The 20,830-nt window shown below is 39.8% G+C and overlaps 1 protein-coding gene across 1 annotated transcript in view; it reads left to right on the top strand.

Moving 5' to 3' along the window:
* The window catches only part of ABCA5 (ATP-binding cassette, sub-family A (ABC1), member 5), a 96,174-nt gene that overhangs the window by 34,340 nt on the left and 41,004 nt on the right, over window positions 1-20,830 (top strand). Inside the window, exons 12-18 of the mRNA XM_006872293.1 lie at window positions 5,674-5,849; window positions 6,518-6,637; window positions 11,687-11,825; window positions 13,537-13,627; window positions 13,818-13,957; window positions 16,612-16,731; window positions 20,078-20,279. Of these exons, the coding sequence (XP_006872355.1) occupies window positions 5,674-5,849; window positions 6,518-6,637; window positions 11,687-11,825; window positions 13,537-13,627; window positions 13,818-13,957; window positions 16,612-16,731; window positions 20,078-20,279 (988 nt within the window). The remainder of the gene's footprint in view (window positions 1-5,673; window positions 5,850-6,517; window positions 6,638-11,686; window positions 11,826-13,536; window positions 13,628-13,817; window positions 13,958-16,611; window positions 16,732-20,077; window positions 20,280-20,830) is intronic.

Here is a 20,830-nt window from a genome sequence, read left to right as displayed (position 1 = left end):
GTATTTTCTGCTTTTAGCCAATATCCATCTGACGTCAGCTGTGATAGCCCTAGTTCTGCTTCCTTTTCTGAATGGTCTCTCATTTCTGGGAGTGCTCTGTTAATGAACTGTTACACCCTTTTTGAATTCTCTTAAGTGAAATTCTATTTGCGCGTGATATTAATGATGTTGTACAATGATTTTCTCATTCTGTTGGGTCACCCCTCTTTGGAATGGGCACAAATAATGGATCTCTTCCAATCAGTTGGCCAGGTAGCTGTCCTTCAGATTTCTTGACATGAACCCGTAAGCATCTTCAATGCTCCCTCAGTGTGTTGAAACATTTCTGTTGGTATTCTATTAATTCCTGGAGTGTCTTGTTTTTCATGAGTGCCTTCAGTGCCACTTGGACTTCTTTCTGCAGTACCATCCGTTCTTGATTACTTGGTACCTCCTGCAGTGGTTGAACTTAGACCAATTCTCTTCTGGTACAGCGACTCTGTATATTCCTTCCATCTTCTTTTGATGCTTCCAGCATCATTCAATATTTTGCTCATAGAACCCGACAAGATTGCAACCCGAGGCTTGAATTAATACTTCAGTTCTTTCAGCATGAGAGATGCTAAGTGTGTTCTTCCCTTTTGATTTTCTAATTCCAGGTCTTTGCACATTTCATTATAATGAATATTCTTGACTTTGTCTTCTCAAGCTGCCCTTTGAAATTTTCTGTTCAGCTCTTTAACCTCCTCATTTCTTCCATTTTGTTTACCTTCTGTCTGCTCAAGCGGCTACCAGTCATCTGTTTGTCCTACTGTGGTGGCTTGCATGTTGCTGTGATGCTGGAAGCTAAGCCACTGTTATTTTAAATACCAGAAGGTCTGCCATGGTGGACAGGCTTCAGTTGAGCTTTCAGACTAACATTGTCTAGGAAGACAGATTCACACAATTTCTGAATGTTTAGTTACTGAAAACGTTGTAAATAGAAATGGAACACTCTCAGAACCAGAATACTGACTATTAAAACATTCTATGAATTGTTGTTAAGTGTTGTCGAGTCAGTTCCGACCCATGGTGTTTCCTAGGAAACCCATGGGTTTCCTAGGGGTTGCTGGTGAATTTGAACCACCAACCTTGTAATTCAAACCAACCTTGCACCAAGTGCTTATCTTACATTTCCACACTAGATTATTGTCATATATAATGCTGGAAGATGAGCTCCGTAAGTTGGAAAGAACGCAGAGCTACCTCCTCAAAGTAGAGTTGACTATGATGACGAGATACGAGACGAGGAGAAAAGAAACGACTATGAATAATCAGGGCATGAAGTGTATGAAATATGAGCCTAGGAACATTGTGGATGTTAAGTGCCATCGAGTCGGTTCCTGTCCATAGTGACTCTGAACAGGGTTTCTGAGGCTGTAAATCTTTATAGGATCAGAAAGTCTCCTCTTTCTCCTGTGGAGCAGCTGGTAGTTTTGAACTGCTGACCTTGCGGTTCACAGCCCGATTCGTAACTAGTACGCTACCAGAGATCCTTTAGGAACATTGGAAGGTGTTTAAAATGAACAGGAACATATAAAGATGGATCTGTTAGGCATTAGTGATCTGAAATGAACTGATAATTGGTTTATTTGAATCTGACAATCGTATCGTGTACTATGCCGGGAATGACTAATTGAGGAATAATGATGTGACATTCATCATCAAAAAGAGCATTTAAAGATCTGGCTTGAAGTACAATGCTTTCTGTGAAAGGATATATTCATACATCTGTAAGGAAGACCAGTAAATTTATTACTTAAATTTACGCACCAGCCACTAAAACTAGTGTTGCTGAATTTGAAGAATTGTACCAACTTCTTTAGCCTAAAATTGATCAAATGTGCAATCAAGATGTATTGATAATTACTGGTGATTGGAATGCAAATGTTGGAAACAAAGAGGAAGGATCAGTAATTGAAAATATGGCCCTGGTGTTAGAAGCCATCCTAGAGAGAGAATTTTGCAAAACCAATGACTTATTTGTTGCAAATAACTTTTGAAACAACACAAAGGACAACTATACACATAGACATCACCAGATGAAATACACAGAAATCAAATAGACTACATATCTGAGAAGAGACGGTGGAAAAACCCCATGTCATCAGCCAAAACAAGGCCAGGGGCAGACTGTGGCACAGACCATCAATTGCTCATATGCAAGGCTGAAGCTGAAGAAAATGAAAACCAGTTAGTGAGAGCCAAATATGACCTTGAACATATCTCTCCTGAACCTAGAGGTCATTTCAAAAACAGATTTGATTTATTAGACACTAATAACCAAAAAACCATAAGAGTTTGTGGATGATATCAAGAACATCAAACATGAAGAAAGCCAAAGGTCATTAAGAAGAGAAGAGAAAAGGAAAACACCAAAATAGATGTCACAAGAGCCTCTGAAACTTGCTCTCCAACATAGATATGCTGAAGCAAATGAAAGAAATGAGAAAAAAGAGCTGAACAGAAAATGTCAAAGCATGAGAAGACAGAGTCAGATATTATAGTGAAATGTGCAAAGACCTGGAGTTAGAAAATCAAAAGTCATGAACAAGTGCAACATTTCTGAAGCAGAAAGAAATGAAGAATAAATTCAAGCCTTGGCTTCCAATTTTGAAGGATTCTAGGGGCACAACATTTAATGATGCAGAAAGAATCAAAGGAAGAGAGAAGAAATACACAGAGTCACTGTACCAAAAAGAAATGACAGAAGCTTAACCATTTCAAGAGATAACCTATGATCAAGAGCCAATTATTTTGAAAGAAGTCCAAGGTGCCCTGAAACATTGGCAGAGAACAAGGCTCTGGGAATTGCTGGAATACTAAGTGAAATCTTTCAACAAACTGATGTAGCACTGGAGGCACTAAGTCATTGATGCCAGAAATTTGGAAGGCAGCTACCTGGTCAACTGATTAGAACAGATTCATATTTTGTGTCCATTCCAAATACAGCTGACCCAGTGGAATGCAGAAATTGAACAGCATCGTATCACATACAAGTAAAATTTTGCTGAACATAATTTTAAAAATGGCCGCAACAGTACATGGCAGGGAACTGCCAGAGGTTCAAACGTTTTCAGATGAGGGCATGGAATGAGGGATATCACTGTGGACGCCAGATAGCTCTTGGTTGAAAGCAGAGACTACTAGAAAGATGTTTACTTGTGCTTTATTGTCTGCATAACATTGCTAAGAAGGGGTATTCAAGAACACTTAATTGTGCTCATGAGGAAATTTTACATAGACAAACAGGCCATCCCTGAATTGATCAAGGGGACACTGAATGGTTTAAAATCAGGAAAGGTATGCATCACAGTTGTCTGTATTCTTTCACCTTGCTTATTCCAGTTGTATGCTGAGCAAATAATCCGATTATATGAAGAAGAATGTGGCATTAGGTTTGGTAGAAGACTCATTAACAACCTGAGATATGCAGATGATACAACCTTGCTTGCTGAAAGCCAAGAGGACTTTTTTATTCTTACTGATAAAGATGAAAAAACCTTCAATATTGGTTGCACCTCAATGTATAGAAACCAGAAGTCCTCACCACTAGATCAGTAAATAACATGATGATAAATGGAGAAAAGATTAAAGTTGTCAAAGACTTCATTTTGCTTGGATCCACTATCAGCACTCATGGAATCAACAGTCAGGAAATCAAACAACATATTTCATTAGGCAAATTTGCTACACAGGACTTTTAAAGTGTTCAAGAGCAAAGATGTCAGTTTGAGGACTAAGGGACACCTGACCCACACCATGATCTTTTCAATAGCCCCATATGCATGTGAAAGTTGGACAATGAATAACGAAGACTGTAGAAGAGTTGATGCATTTGCGTTATGGTTTTGGAGAGAAATATTGAAAGTAATATGGACTGCCAGAAGAACCAACATATTTGTGTTGGAAGAAGTACAGCCAGGATGCTCCTTAGAAACCAGGATGAAGAAACTCTCTCATACTTCAGAGGGACCAGTCCCTGGCACATCAAGTACATCATGCTGATTATACTGGGTGGAGGGTCAGCGAAAAAGAAGACCCCCATAGAGAGATGGATTGGCACACTGGCAGCAGGAATGGGCTTAAGTGTAACAACTTTTGTAAGGATGGTGTAGGAACACGTAGTGTTTTGTTCTGTTATGCATGGGGTGGCTATGTGTGGGAACCGACTCTCAGACACTGTCTCAAAAGCAAATTTCAGAGTGTTTTCTGACGTCCTTTTTGGTCTTTTCTTTCTTTCCTATCTTTTAAACCCCGTTTTTCTTTCTATCTCTATGATGTTCTTGTTGTCATCCCTCCATGCTTCTGGTCTTCAGTCATTTGGTGTGTAATGCATCAAATCTGTACTTTACATGATTTCTAAATTTAGGTGGGATGTATCCAAGAAATATAATAATTGTTGTATATAGGTAACCTGTATTTGTGCTGAGTGCTAATGCTTATGTTACTGGCTTGTGTATGTAGTATACTGTACTTTAAGGAGTTTTGGTAGCGTAGTGGTTACAAGTCGGGTTGCTAACCTGAAGGTCAAAAGTTCGCAACTACCAGCAGTTTCTTGGGAGAAAGATAGGCTTCCTGCTCCCATAAAGATTTACAGCCTCGGAAACCCAGTATAAGGTCGCTATGAGTCGGAACCGACACCATGGCCCATGACCACCACCACCACCACCACCATACTGTACTTTCTATCTAAAAAGTTGACCATATAACAGTGGATGGTATGGCTCATAAGCAGCAGCCTGTGATCTCATGTCTAACTTGTCCTCAGTGTGGTACTGCTCTCTCACTGTTTAATTAATTTCATTAAAAAATATTACTGTGACCTTCTGTGCTCTTGATATAACAGCAGCAAGAGACAAAGGAGAATACCAATTTGGAAGTGAAACAAAAGGTTATTAAGCCACATGAAAGTGGAAAATCAGTGAATGCTATTGCTCTCCTTTAACAATGATGACAGTCCTCAAAATCAGACTAACATGCTCCATACTGTTAAAGGATTCGTTCCTCTAGAAGCTAACAGACTTACAAAAATGCAGAGGGACCTTTATCAGATATGGAGAAGTGATGTAGATTGAGCATCAAATATAAAAGCAAATCCTCTGAACACATTGATGTTCACTGCTAAGGCACGAAGCTTACTTTAAATAGTTATTTTTAAAAACAGAATAAGACTATATGATAGGGCTTTTGCACAACATTCAAACCATATATTGTCTTATTTTACAGAATGTGTCACGGATGATAAGTGAGGCTTGATTGTCTTTGTACTCAGTTTATGAGGAAAAAGCCAGTATTCAGAGAGATTAAGTGACTTTCCTAAGACCATAGAACTATTAAGGGAAACCTATTTAGTTATTCATTGTCTCTTCTGTTTTGTAATGTCTGAAAATGCTAGAAAATTAATATTGGAATGTGAGTGAAAATAAGGTAACAATAGGTAATGTTACTTAATTTGAAGCTTCCCACTATATAATATGATCTAGAGATGAAGAGAAGGACTCTGTGGCATAGATGGAAGCTAATTACCGAGTGTATGGGGACGCAGGTGTGTCATATCCAGATTTATACTGACTCTTGCCTTGTATGTATACTAACAGCCCAATAACTAACTTCATAATAATTTAAAAGCTTAAATTTGTATTTTGCTTTTAGGATTTGCATCGATATATGGACACAGAGTCTCAGAGATAGATGAAATGTTTGAAGCAAGAAAAATGATTGGCATTTGTCCACAATTAGATATACACTTTGATGTTCTGACAGTAGAAGAAAATTTATCAATTTTGGCTTCCATCAAAGGCATACCAGCCAACAATATAATACAAGAAGTGAGTCATTCATATAGAAAGCGTTACTTTTATTTGCTGCAAATTAATAGCCTTTTGAAATCTATGGTATCATAAAAATATACCTGAAAGTCTAAATATGAAACCTGTTCTGAGTCAGTAACAGAAAGTCATTATGAAGAATTAGGTGAACTTTGGAAAAACCCTTTGAGGATGGATGAACTCTTCTTGTTCTCCTGGAGGATACCAGCCTCTCCCAGTGGATGTGTCTTTCCTTCCTCCCTTTTGTTTCTCACCTCCCTGTTCCTGCAGCACACACAAAGCCTTCCCACTGATCCTTTCTTACCTCTTCCTCGCTACTCAAACCCAAAACCAAGCCCACTGCCCTTGAGTAAATTCTGACTCATAGTGACAGCCTCATCTGTCGCTGTCAGAGGTGCTGGTAGATTTGAACCACCAGCAATTAGCAGCCCAGCGCCTAACCCCTAGCACCACTAGGGCTTTTAATCACAAAACTACAAATTGCCTCCAAGATGTTTGCACTCTATTATTACAAAATTGTATGTGAATATATGTCAAGACGAAATTCTACATTATAGAACCTTTTTTCAGCTTGATATATTAAAATCGGAACATTTGAGAACTAATAATGATAATTGCATAAATGGGATGATTTTAAAACGAGCGTTACTCACACTTGACTTTTACAGGTACAGAAGGTTTTACTGGATTTAGACATCCAGACCATCAAAGATAACCAAGCTAAAAAGTTAAGTGGTGGTCAAAAAAGAAAGCTGTCTTTAGGAATTGCTGTTCTTGGGAATCCTAAGGTAAATAAATGTTTGTTTTACTAATGAGATGATTATCACTTATGTCGATAAGTAAACTAGGCTGTAGAAAGATCTATATGACACACATGCTACGGCTTCTGCTGTGTGCTGTCGAGTCGGTTCTGACTCGTAGTGACCCAGTATAGGGTTTCTGAGGTTATAAATCTTTCGTTGTTGTTGTTTGGTGCCACTGAGTTGACACTGACTCTTAGCGACCCTATGCAAACAGAAGGAAACACTGCCCAGTCCTGCTCTAACCACACAGTTGTTGCTAATCGTGAGCCCACTGTTGCTGCCACTGTGCCAATTCATCTCATTGGGGGTCTTCCTCTTTGTCTCCAGCCCTTCATTTTACCAAACATGAAATCCTTCTCCAGCATGGTCGCCTATGGTGGATAGGTTTCACCTGAGCTTCCAGATGAAGACAGACTAAGAAGGAGAGATGGACTACTTCTGAATATTTAGTCACTGAAAACCTTATGAATAGTAGTGGAATACCGTCAGTATCAGAATATTGATCATTGAAATATTATGAAGAGAATCAGAATATTGTCAGATACAGTACCAGAAGATGAGCCCCTTAGGTTGGAAAGCTCTCAAAATATGAATGGGGAAGAGCTGCCTTCTCAAAGTAGAGTTGTGTGAATGGATGTGAATGGAGTAAAGCCTTTGGGACCTTCATCTGCTGATGGGGCACAACTCAAAATGAAGAGAAACAGCCGTAAACGTCCATTAATAATCGGAACATGGAATGTGCAAAGTGTGAAACTAGGAAAACTGAAAATTGTCAAAATAAAATGGAACACAGCAACATCGATATTCTAGGCATTAGTGAGCTGAAATGGATTGGTAGTGGCCATTTTGATTCTGACAATCACATGGTTTACTCTTCCAGGAATGACAAATTGAAGAGGAATGGTGTCGCATTTATCATCAAAAAGAACATATCAAAATTTGTCTTAAAGTACAATGCTGTCTGTGATAGGATAATGTCCATACATCTATAAGGAAGACCAGTTAGTACCACCCACCATTCTTCAAATTTAGGCACCAACTACTAAAGCCAGCGATGATGAAATTAAAGGATTCTACCAACTTCTTCAGTTTACAATTGATCAAACATGCAATCAAGATACATTGATAATTACTGGCGATTGGAATGCAAAGGTTGGAAACAGAGAGGAAGAATCAGTAGTTGGAAAATATGGCCTTGGTGATAGAAATGATGCTGGAGATCGCATGATAGAATTTTGCATAAGCAGTGACTTCTTTATTGCACATACCTTTTTTAAACAATGTAAAAAAATGACTGTACACAGGTAACTCACCAGATTGGAATACACAGAAACCAAACTGACTACATCTGTGGAAAGAGATGATGGAAAACTCCATTTTCATCAAACAACGAGGCCAGGACTGTGGAACAGACCATCAATTGGTCATAAGTAAGTCAGACTGAAGCTGAAGAAAATTGAAACAAGTTCACGAGAGCCAAAATATGACCTTGAACATATCCCACCTGAATTTAGAGGTCATATCAAAACCAGACTTGATTCGCTAGACACTAAAGACCATTAAGAGTTGTGGGATGACATCAAGAACATCATACAGGAAGAAGAAAAGAAAGAAAAGACCAAAATGGATGTCAGAAGAGACTGAACCTTACTGTCCAGCATAGAGATAAAGCAAATGTAAGAAATGAGAAGGTGAAAGAGCTAAACAGGAAGTTTCAAAGGTCAGCTCGAGAAGACAAAGTCAAATATTATAACAAAATGTGCAGTGACCTGGAGTTAGAAACCACAAGGGAAGAATACACTCAGCAGCTGAAGCTGAGGGAACTGAAGAAAAAAATTCAAGCCTCAACTTGCAATATTGAAGGATTCTCTGGGCAAACTGCAGTCCTGGTGTGGCCCTGTGGGTTAATGCGCTGAACTGCAATGTCATTTGAACTGCAAGTTCGGCAGTTCAAGCTCATCATTTGCTCCTTGGAAACACTATATAGGGTTGCTATGGGTCGGATGGAGGTTACCAACAACAACATAGGTAAAATATTGAATGATGATGAAAACATCAAAAAAAAAAGATGGAAGAAATACAGTCACTGTACCAAAAAAGAAATAGTCGATGCTCAACCATTTCAAGAGGTAGCACATGATCAAGAGCCAATGGTCCTGAAGGAACAAGTCCAAGGAGCTCTGAAGGCATTGGCAAAGACCAAGGTACTGGGAATTGATGAATACAAAGTGAACTCTTTAAGGGAGCAGAAAATCTCATCTTTCTCCCATGGAGCAACTGGTAAACACTGTGCTTCCAGGGTTCCTTATGGTACCTATGAGGGGGCTTCAAAGAGGTCAGCGAAAAATTCCACTATCTTGTAATTCCACACTTCCACAAGCTTCTCAAAGCCCCCTCATGTATGTGTCTTAAGATCTTAAACATATTTAAAACAACTATATATTGCTAATGATTATAATCATTGCAAAATAGTTTTAGAATTGAAAGTAGAAGGACATGCAACATCTTTATGATACACTGGGGCACGGAATGGAAAACAGAGACTTTAGTTATATCTGCAGTGTTTTAGTTTCTTAAAAAAAGTACTAAAGAAAATATGGATTAAAAAATAGTATTACATTTGGATGGGGCTATCATAGTATTGTTCAATTGTTCCTTAAATTTTTCTGTGTATTTAAGATACTTCACCATCAAAAACAGAATTGAGTCAAAGAAATAGTTCACTTTATCCCAGTTTTGTATTTTGGCTTTTTTTTTTTCTTTCCCATTCAAATATTGTATTGTGTTTTGGTGAAAGTTTTCACTACAAATTAGGTTCCCACCTAACAGTCTCTATGCATGTTATTCAATGACATTGATTACATTGTACAAAATATATCAGGATTTTCATTATTTCTAATCTGGTTGTCTGTTTCCATTAATCTAGCTTCCCTTTCCCCCCGTATTTTCTCACCTTTGTTGTTGCTGTTGTTAAGTGCTTCTGACTCATAGCGACCCTATATAGTGTTTCAGAGGTGTGAACTGTTGACCTTGCAGTTAGTAGTCTAGTGCTTATCCTCCAGCACCACACCAGGACCCATCTCATCTTTAGTCTAGGGTAAATGTTTACTGTTTGGTTTCATTTCAGTGATTACTTAGAAAAGCAGCGCACTCACAGGTGATCTTATTAAGGAGCCAGTCTGTCATGTGACTGAAAGGTGACTTATGGGAGTGGTTTGAGTCCCGAGTATAAAGGGTATCCCAGTGTGATAGTCTTGGGGCTTCCTCTAGTCTCTCTTCCTCCAGCAAATCTTGGCCCTTTTTAGCAATTTTAGTTTTTTGTTGCTTTGTCTTTTACGTTTTTCTCCATTTTGTCTGGGACTATCGATCGTGTCCTTGTTTATAACTGTCAATATGGTAGCTGGGCGCCATCTGGTTGTGGTCTCAAGGTAGGTGAGGTGTGGTTCGTGTGCAGGGTCACTATGGGTTGGATGGAACTGACTCGATGGCACTTCACAACAGCAACAACAACAACAATTAGTCCTGTAGACTAATCTCTTCTTTTTTTTTAATCTGTTGGTTAACATAGATTTTCTCTTCTTTTTTAGTTGTGGCTTGAATGAAAGTTTACAGAGAACATTAGTTTTCCATTCATCAATTTTTACGTATTGTGTTTTGTAATGTTTGTTGAAAGTCCTTTCATTCTAACAGTACTCTTCCTACTTCGTCCCAGAGTTCCCAGTTCTTCTTCTTTCCTTACTCTTCCTGCCTTCTGAGCTTCGCTTTGGGGCAGATACTGCTCTTTGAACTTACATTGTCCTGAGGAATACATTCCTCCATGGTGCTGTTGGCCACTTTCTACGTCTGTCTGTTATTTGACTGAAAGGTGATCCCCGGGGCTGGATTAAATTCCAGATCTGAAGTTCTCGCCAGGCCACCTTTTCAAGAGTTCTACCATTGTCATATAAGACCAGTAAATCTGGCCTTCTTTATAGTTTAGAATTTTGCTCTACATTTTTCTCCCATTCTTTGACTAGTTTCTTTGTGCATTTGGCTTCCGTCTTTCTCTTTAACCTTGGGTTAATGGAGACCAAGAGTTTTCTCTTCTGTAGGATAAGTACTGGACTGTGAACCACAAGGTTGGCAGTTCGAGTCCACTAGTCACTTGGTGGGAGAATGATGAGGCTTTCTGCTCTTGCAAAGAATCACAGCCTTGAAAACCCTATACAGGGTCGCTGTGAGTCGACAGCACTTAACAACAACAACAACAACAACAACAGTACTATGTTGATTTTTATGGGTCTTGTGTTGTTTTCAGTCCTGTAGAATTGTAACTAACTGCAGTACAACTTGACACGGGGCTTGAACTGCCAGGCCTGTGCCTTTTGGATCCCTACAGTCCTGCCACATTGTCCCTTACTGCTCCAGCTCGGGGATGACTCAGGATTCTGGATTGAAAGTCATCTTCCCAGTCTCCACTCTGAGATTTTACAATTCAGAAATGGCTTCCCTTAAATTAGTACAACACACACTTCTCTAAAAAGCAGTTTTTACATCTAGAAATTTAATTGTTCAAATAACAGCAGTCTATTCCATTTGTAAGTTTATTTCTCTGATTGTTATTTCATTTATGTCTTACGGATTCGATATTATTGTTGTTGTTAAATGGCATTGAGTCAGTTCCAATTCGTAGCAACCCTGTGTAGGGTTTCTGACACTGCAGATCTTTTACAGGAGCTAAAATCCTTATCTTCTCCCAAGGAGAAGCTGGTGGGCTTGAACCGACAGCCTTGTGGTTAGCAGTTCAGTTCTTATCCTACACCACCACAGTGCCCCAGTTAGCCTTTTAAAACCTAGCCTAGTAAGGTGTTCACATGTCAAAGCGATCATTTAAAAATTAATGCTAGCTTAAATAGAAATGCAGATTCTCAGATCTAACATATTTCGGACTGAATATAGCAACTTGAAACGGCAGGATTTTCAGTAGTCACGTGCATTTTCAGGTTTCTCGTTTCTCTGAAGCTGTCCTGCTCCGCTGTATCCCTTTTCCCACAGGTACTCCTGCTAGATGAACCAACAGCAGGAATGGACCCCTGTTCACGCCACATTGTCTGGAATCTTCTAAAATACAGAAAAGCCAATCGGGTGATCGTGTTTAGTACTCATTTCATGGATGAAGCGGACATCCTTGCTGGTAAGGCTTGTGCTTTATTTCTGAAGGATAAGCTCATGGGGCTAAAAGGGAGGAGAAATCCCGAGGAACACATAGAGAAGCTGGTAACTTGTGATGTTTTTTAAAACCTTTACAACAAAGGTTTAAAAAAAAATTTTAAAAAACATCTGTTTTCACATTGAGGGTTACCCAGACTGCCCTAGGTCCGGTGATTTGCAATGAGGACTCACAGGACTCAGCATTTGGCTGTTCTTCCAGCTGTGAGTTATTATAGTGAAAGAATACAAAGCAAAATCTGCAAAGGGACAGAGTGCCTGGGTCCCAAGTGTGGAGGGGACTGGCTCAGACTTCCAAGAGCCCCTCAGAGGGCGGTGGGGAGCGTGTACAGGATGCATCTGTCCTTCATCAGTGGAATGTGCTAACACATGTGAAGTGTTGTCTCCCAGGGAAGCTCAGTAGACTCAGTGCCCACAGTTTTTATGGGCTGCTTCTCCGGTGGGCACCCGCTGCCCAGCATGTTCCAAAATTCCATGCCCACAGCTGGAAACCAGCTGCTCATCCAAAGCACGTTGCTTGTGCAGTTTAGGCGCAGTGAGCTCCTCTGGTCTGTTCTGGGAATGATAAGAACTCTTTTGAAACTCAAGTTTCTAGACACCAGCCAAGGGTCTTCCTTGCTAGCAGGCCTTGTTAAGGATAGCTGTATTAACTCTTTTTCTGCATAATTTAGGCACATCCCTACAGCTACAGAAGCTAGGTTTAAGTCGAGACATGACAACCTCTAAGAAGTGTCAAATTCTAGGACGACAGAAGAATTTTGGTGCATTTGAGTTAGGGTGTTGGAGAAGAACGGTACAAGTACCATGGATTGCCAGAAGAACGAACGGGTCTGCCTTGGAGGAAGTAGTCAGAGGGCTCCTTTGTCTCTCATAGTTGGGACATGTTATCAGATGCCATCAGTCCATGGTGAAGGACATCATGCTTGGTAAAATCTAGGGTCAGTGAAGGAGAAAAAGACTCCCAATGAGATGAATTTATACAATGGCAGCAGCAATTGGCTCAACGTTACAGCATTTGTGAGGATTGCATGCAGCCAAGCAGTGCTTCGTTCTCTTCTGCCTTGGGTGGCTCTGAGTCAGAATTGGCTTGATGGAACCCAACAACAATATGAGACATAGCACAAAGAATCGGTCTTCTCAGCAGTACCTTTGTTTGAAAAGCAACAGAAGAAAACTGATGTTTTGGTTTTGTTGTCATGGCCTTTGCCATTTTGAAGCTGATTTTGCATTTGGTGTGAAGGAAATTGTGCAGGCCCCTTAGGAGGAGTCAGAGGTGTTTGGAATGCTGTAAGGGAAGTGAGCCCTGCTGTGGCACTGTGGATCAATCAGCACTGGACTGTGAACCATGAGGTTGGCGGTTCAAACCCACCAGCTGCTCCTTGGAAATCCTATACAGGGCCGCTGTGAGTTGCAACCAACTCCATGGCCATGAACAACAACAACATAAGGGAGGTGAACTCTCAAGTCCGACTGTTGGGTACAAACGCCAACTTTGTCATTTCATAACTGTGTACCTCATCAGCAGGTTCTGTACTTCTGACTCAGTGGTCTTAACCTAGAACCTAGGTGATGATAAGCTATTAGCTTCCACAAAAGGTGGTGGTGATGATTTCATGAGATAATGCTTAGGGAATCCATGAAATGTAAAAAATTGAAATGTCAATCTCTGTTTACAGATAGGAAAGCTGTCATATCACAAGGAATGTTGAAATGTGTTGGCTCTTCACTTTTTCTCAAAAGTAAATGGGGGATTGGCTACCGTCTGAGGTATTCTATTAATTCTTTATTGTCTTTATCCTTGATCATACTTTTCATCTACTGTTAATATTTTTAGAGTATTGCAATAGTGTACTTTGGCTACCTTTAGTGACCCTATGTTTAAATTTAATTTAAAACATTTAGAATTTACCTTTCTGACTGTTTCGTGAGTAATCGTAAGATTTTTGTTTCTCTCCAGCATGTACATAGACAGATACTGTGCCACTGAGTCTCTCTCTTCAATGGTGAAACAACACATACCCGGAGCCACTGTCTTGCAGCAGAATGACCAACAACTTGTATATAGCTTGCCTTTTAAAGACATGGACAAATTTTCAGGTTATTTTCCTTTCTTTTCTGTTTCTTGCTTGTTGAACCGGGATCTTGCATTGGGAATAAGCTTCTTCTTTTACCCTGTTTACTTTTCTGTGTAATATTTTTATATTCCACATGGTCAGAGTTAATATTCTATTTCTTTTTGAAAACTACAAATATGACAGGCTTATTTGTTTCTTTATACAAACAGCATGCAGAAAACGAACTAATATGTTAACTGAGTCCTGGTGGACTGCTGTAAGATAAGCACTGGACTGCCCACTGCAAGGTCAGCAGTTCAAATCTGCCAGCAGCTCTCTGAACCCCATACAGGGTCACTGTGGGTTGGAGAAAAACTCAATGGCACGAAACAATGACAATAGTGTGGTAACTGAAATGCTGAGGAAAATGAGAGAAAAAAATATGAAAAATAATAGTTACTTATATATGTTGATGTGGCACTGTGGGTTTATGCGCCAGACTGCAAAGCCGTTTGAACTGCAAGGTTGGCAGGTCAAGCTCACCAATTGCTCCTTGGAAACCCTATAAGGGTCGCTATGGGTCAGAACTGACTCAACGGCACTTAACAACAACAACATATATGTTCTCAAGGTCTTTTCTACTTTCATGATTCCATCGTGAACTCTCTGGTCAACCCTGGAATTATATTATAATAATTGAGACGGTGTTTTTCCACTTTATAATGAAGAACACAAACTTCATTTTCTTCATCTGTGTAAGGATCTCATAACAACCAAAGGAATATTACCAATGTAGGTGTAGGCTAGGCATTGGGCTGCTAACCGCTAGCTCTGTGAAGATTTAGAGTCTTGGAAAACTTATACACCAGGGTCCCAATGAGTTGGAAACAACTTGATAGTGCTGGGTTTGGGTGTTTCTATGTTTTTGTTTTTTGCTATCCCCATAGCATTTTTCTAATAATTAAGTTTTCTATATTAGGCAAATTGGTTTCTGTAAAAAAAAAAAAAAGGTAATTTATTATATATATGCCTAGTTAATATAATACCTACCTTTCTATCCCCAAATCTTTAATTTACATATTCAGCATTTTGTGGGAAGGAGCCTGGATGGCATTGTAGGATAAGCACTGGACTGCTAACCACAAGGTCAGCAGTGCAAACCTACTAGGCCATTTGTGGGAGAAAGATGAGGCTGTCTGTTCTTGTAAAGTTTATAGTCTTAGAAACCCTGGATAGAGACTTATGAGAGTCAGATCCACTTGATGGCAGTGAGTTTGATTTTACCTTATGTGTAGGATGTTTGTTTGCACTTTTTACAGTCGTTCAATTTACTCAATTATCTAGGTGTCTTAGATAGAGACCATTATTAGAGTGTTGTTTCCAGCTTATAAATGAATCTGAGGTATAGAAAGGTTCGGCAACTTGCCAAAGTTAGAACAGAGAGCGAGTAGCCAAGCTGAATTCTGAACCTGGACTGGAGGGTTCTAGAACTCTTCTTTACACACCATTGGGGTTATGTTTCTTCTTTTACCCTGTTTACCCGGTTTTTTAATTTTTTAAAATTTCTACTGGTTCTCTGGTTTTAAAATGTGTTGTAAGAACTCTTGTGGAGTGGATCCCAAGATGTTTTCAAGGAATTCATGCAGTCAAAACTTTATAATGAAAAGTTTCTTCTGACTTAGGGAGCACAGTTGTACTCTGACTCCTATGGGTTTTCAATGGCAGATTTTTGGGAAATAAATTACCAGACCTTTCTTTCAAGACACCTCTGGGTGGACTGTACTCTCCAACCTATTACTTAGCAGCTGAGCATGTGTACTGTTTGTACACGCTGTCGTAATGCTAAGACATGATTTACCTTTTTGGTCTTGTCTCTCATGAGCATGTAGTGAATTTTCCAGAGACTACATGATATGACGACATGATATCACAGTAGACTGAACACAGAGGCCAATAAGAGACTGCATCTGTACTCCACAAGGCAGACATGAAAGAGATTGCAAAAATAAAACACACAGTGCCCTCTTCACATCAAAATCTTTCACGTGGTTTTTTTTCAGTGTACTTTAGCAAGTTTTAACGGTGAGAAAGGGGTTCTATGGCCTAAGGTAGTTTGAGTATTATTGTGCTAGCTGAGTAAATTTGATCACGCACTATTTTTTAAAAATGTTTTATTGTGAATTATGTGATAGTTTGCATGAAAGAATAGTTGTCTTACATTCATCCTATCGTATATTGTTTCATTGCCATGGTTACAATCCCCTCCATGCATCATCAACCAACCAAAGGGTATGCCCTGCAAGCCTGCCCCCTGGTCATCAGCACACAGCCTCTGTCCCTCTCTGGGTCTAGAGTCCCCATCCACTCCATCTCTCCACGTCATCATCTCTGCCTCTGTCTCTGGCATCTTTCTATGTCATCGTCTCTGCCTTAATCTCTGGCGTCACTGTTTCTCTGGGTAGGGTCCTGCTCTCCGCTCTTCTCCCTTGATGGTCCCAGGGACCTCTGCTCCTGGACTGCAAAGACAACCACTCTCCTCCTTTTGCTACAAACTGTCTACCTTTACATTTCCAACCCTCACAGTCAGTCCTGATAGCAATTATTCACTATTGCATGACTATTTTTAAAGAATATTTGAAAGGAATTCATGATAGTTTGCATAAGTGTACAGTATTTTTTTCACGTTTTGTCTTTTAGGTCTATTTGCAGACCTAGACACGCACTCTAGTTTGGGTGTTATTTCTTACGGTGTTTCCATGACAACTTTGGAAGATGTATTTTTAAAGCTAGAAGTTGAAGCAGAAATTGACCAAGCAGGTAAAAACTAATAGTAACTAACAAACTAATTTAGAAAAGGAACCAAACAAATGGTGATCTGGTGAAGAAATGAACCAGACAAAGAAGGTACATAAATGCATGCCATATTATTTGGGGGAAGGAAGCATAGGTAACTATTAAATAAGTCATCAAGGTATTTTCAAATTGAAAGTATCTTCAATTTCTTCAGTCTAAAATTGATAAAAAATGCAGTCAAGATATAGTGATAATTACTGGTGATGGAATGCAAAGGTTGAAAACAAAGAGGAAGGAATTAGTAGTTGGAAAATATGGCCTTGGTGATAGAAAACAATGCTGGAGATCCCATTATAGAAATTTTGCAAGACCATTGACTTATTCATTGCAATTACCGTTTTAAACAACACAAATGATGACTGTACACATGGGCCTCACACAATGAGATACACAGAAATCAAAATGATTGCATCTGTGGGAATTGATGGTGGAAAAGCTCCATATCATCAACCAAAACAAGGCCAGGGGCAGACTGAGGAACAGACCATCAATTGCTCGTATGCAAGTTTAAGCTAAAGCTGAAAAAAATTAAAACAAGTCTACGGGAGCCGTAGTATGACCATGAACATATTGTACCTGAATATAGAGATCATCTCAAGAACACGTTTGATGATTTAGACACTAATGACCCCAAGAGTTGTGGGGTGACGTCAAGAACATCATATAGGAAGAAAGCAAAAGGTCATTAAGAGGAGAATAAAGAAGGAAAAGACCAAAATGGATGTCAGAAGATACTCTCAAACTTGGTCTCAAGCATAGAGGTGCTAAAGCAAATGGAAGAAATGAAGTAAAAGAGCTGGATAGAAAATTTCAAAGGGCAACTCTAGAACTTAGTTGAGCTTATGAGGAACCTATGTATACACCAAAAGATAGTCATTCGAACAGAACAAGAGGACAATGAATGGTTTAAAATTAGGAAGGGTGTGTGCTAGGGTTGTATTCTTTAACCAAGTTTATTCAGTGTGTATGCTGAGCAAATAATCTGAGCATCTGGATTATATGAAGAAGAACGTTGCATCAGGATTGGAGGAAGACTCATTAACCTACTATGTTCAGATGATATAAATTTGCTTGCTGAAAGTGAAGAGGACTTAAAATGCTTTTTGATGAAGATCAAAGTCCACAGCCTTCAGAATGGGTTGCACCTCAAAGAAACAACAACCCTCACCAATCCTTACCAAAACTGGACCAAAAAATAACATCATGATGCATTGAGAAAATTTTCAAGTTGCCAGAGACTTCGTTTTGCTTGGATCCACAATCAGCACTCATGGAAGCAGCAGTCAAGAGGTCAAATGATGAATTGTCTTAGGGAAATCTGCACAAGACCTCTTTCAAGTGTTCAAGAGCTAAGATGTCAGTTTGAGGAGTAAGGATTCCTGACCCAAGCCATGGTATTTTTAATAACCCTATATGCATGTGAATGTTGGACAGTGAAGAAGGAAGACCGTAGAAGAATTGATGCATTTGAGCTATGGGGTTGGAGGAGAATATTAAAAGTACCATGGACTGCCAGGAGAACAAATAAGTATGTTAAAGAGAAGTATAGCCAGGATGCTCCTTAGGATCGAGGATGGCGAGACTTCCTGTCTCATGCTTCAGATATATTTTCAGGAGAAGGACATCATTCTCACTAAAGTGGAGGGTCGTAAACAAGAGGAAGACTCCCGGTGACAGTGGCAGCAGCAGTGGGCTCAAGTGTAACGGGACTCGTGAGGATGCCCCAGGAGCAGAGAGTGTTGCATAGGGTTGCTACGAATTGGAACCTACTAGACAGTACCAATAACTACAACAAGCCACGCAATATCTACTGATAAGAATTCAGAAGGATATTATGGAGTCATCTTAAGAAGCAGCTAATTTAGATTGTGTGCTCAAGGAGGAGTTTATTGATATGACATGAGACCTGGATGACAAGAAAAACCAGGGAGGCTGAGATCTGAAGACATCGTTTTCCAGATGAAGTGAGTAGCTAATGCAAAGGTCTTAATTGAAAATGAAGTTGGACATCTTTGAGGGACAGATAAAACGTCACTACGACCCAAAGTTTCAAAGTGAAGGAGAAGGTAGTACTAGGTGAAATCAACTGGGTAGGAAGAGGGCATATTATGTAAGACCTTGAGAATTTAGTTTATTTATATATTTTTTTATGCAATATGAATTTATCAGAGTCCTATTTGTGTTTTTAAAACTGCCTTTTGGTTGTGGGATGAAGAGTGAATTGTAAAGAAGAACGGAGCCAGGAGGGGTGACTGGAAAGTAACATGTACTTCTCATTTTTCCAAAAACGGTGACACAAAAGGCAAGACAAAAAATGGCATTTCATGAAAAATGAAGAAGTCACTGATTTGTTGATTGCTGTGAAGAATACGATCAGGACAGAAAAGGTGGCTCTGGTAACAAGAAGGACAGTGAGGGATTTGGGAATGTAGAAGGCATTGGTGAGCTTGACAATAGTAGTATCTGTGGTGTGATGAGGCTCAAAGGTAGATCTATGACGATGGAGGTGAAAGGCGCGTGGACGAAGTCTCTCCTACAGCTGAAGGTTAATACCATGGTTAACAGTGAGGGAAACTGATGGCAGAGCATGCGTAGTAAGAGTCAAGGTGCTTTCAGTTCAATTTGCGTGAACGTTGAGTGGCTGATACAATAGCACCCTGGTTTCTGGTTCCATCAATTAGTTTTGGGATGAATGGCATCACAGAATGTGTCTCTTTTGTGCCTAACTTTTTTTTCCTCAATGTTGTGTTTGTGAGACTGAACCATGTTATTGTGTGATGGTTATACAGTGGTTTGTTCACGTTCATTGTTTTCTATGATTCCGGTGTAGCACAGCTTTACAACTTAGTTCTTTTTCTTGATGATGGACAGTTGGATTCCTTTTAGTGTTTGGCCATTCTGGGCTAGGCTGTTAACTAAGAATGTTCCTGTGCCTGTGTTTTGGTGAACCTATGTAAATATTTCTGTGAGGTTTATGCCTCGAAGCAAATTGACTAGGAATCCTAATGTGACTGCCCTGTTATAGGAAAACCACTGGACTGCTAACCACAGGTGAGCATTTCAAATCCACCAGCTGCTCCTCGGTAATCCTATACCAGGTCGCTATGAGTCGGAACTCACTCGATGGTACTTAACGACAACAACAAGATAGACCAATTTCAGCTGGCGTAGATACACAAACATCTGTGAGAGTGCCATTTGCTCCCCATCACTGCCAGAGGAATGCGTCTTTTACATTTACATACCTAAAGAGTTTTGTCTAAGGAACGTGCTGCAATTTTCTGACTTTTCTTTTTGTTTTGGCAAATAGATTATAGTGTATTCACTCAGCAGCCACTCGAGGAAGAAATGGATTCAAAATCATTTGATGAAATGGAGCAGAGCTTACTTATTCTTTCTGAAACCAAGGCTTCCCTAGTGAACACCATGAGCCTTTGGAAACAGCAGGCGTTCATGATAGCCAAGTTTCATCTCCTTACCCTGAAACGTGAAAGTAAATCCGTGAGATCAGTGTAAGTGTAATCATCACTTTGTTACCAGATGAGTGGTTCTGGATTTTTAAGGGGGATTCAGATTTGATCAACCATCTTAACTTTTGAAATGTGGATATATTGAAATAATCTATGCAGTTTTTGGTGTGTTTTTTTTTTGTCCCACTCAAGCATATATAATAATTTACATCTCCAAAGGGTACATTCTGCAAGTCTGCCTCCTGGCCACCAGCTTTTAGTCCCTCTCTGGTAGCATAGTGGTTACAAATCGGGCTGCGAACCTTAAGGTCAGCGGTTCAGCTGCTGCGCCGGAGAAAGATGAGGCTTTCTACTCCTGTAAAGATTTACACCCTTGGAAACCCTGTACAGGGTCGCTATAGGTTGGAACTGACTCGACAGCACTTAACAACAACTTCTTAATACATGAATCTAGAGTCCTCAGCCGCTCCCCCTCTCCATGCCCCCATCTCTGCCTCCATCTCTGGCGCTGCTGCTTCTCTGGATAAGGTCCCGCATTCTGCCTGTGCGCTTCTCTCTTGATGGTCCTAGGGTCCTCTGTTTCTGGACTGTAA

The sequence above is a fragment of the Chrysochloris asiatica genome, unplaced genomic scaffold (genome assembly GCF_000296735.1).
Source record: "Chrysochloris asiatica unplaced genomic scaffold, ChrAsi1.0 scaffold00192, whole genome shotgun sequence".
NCBI classification, from domain to species: Eukaryota; Metazoa; Chordata; class Mammalia; order Afrosoricida; family Chrysochloridae; genus Chrysochloris; species Chrysochloris asiatica.
This window is presented reverse-complemented; position numbering and strand designations above follow the sequence as displayed.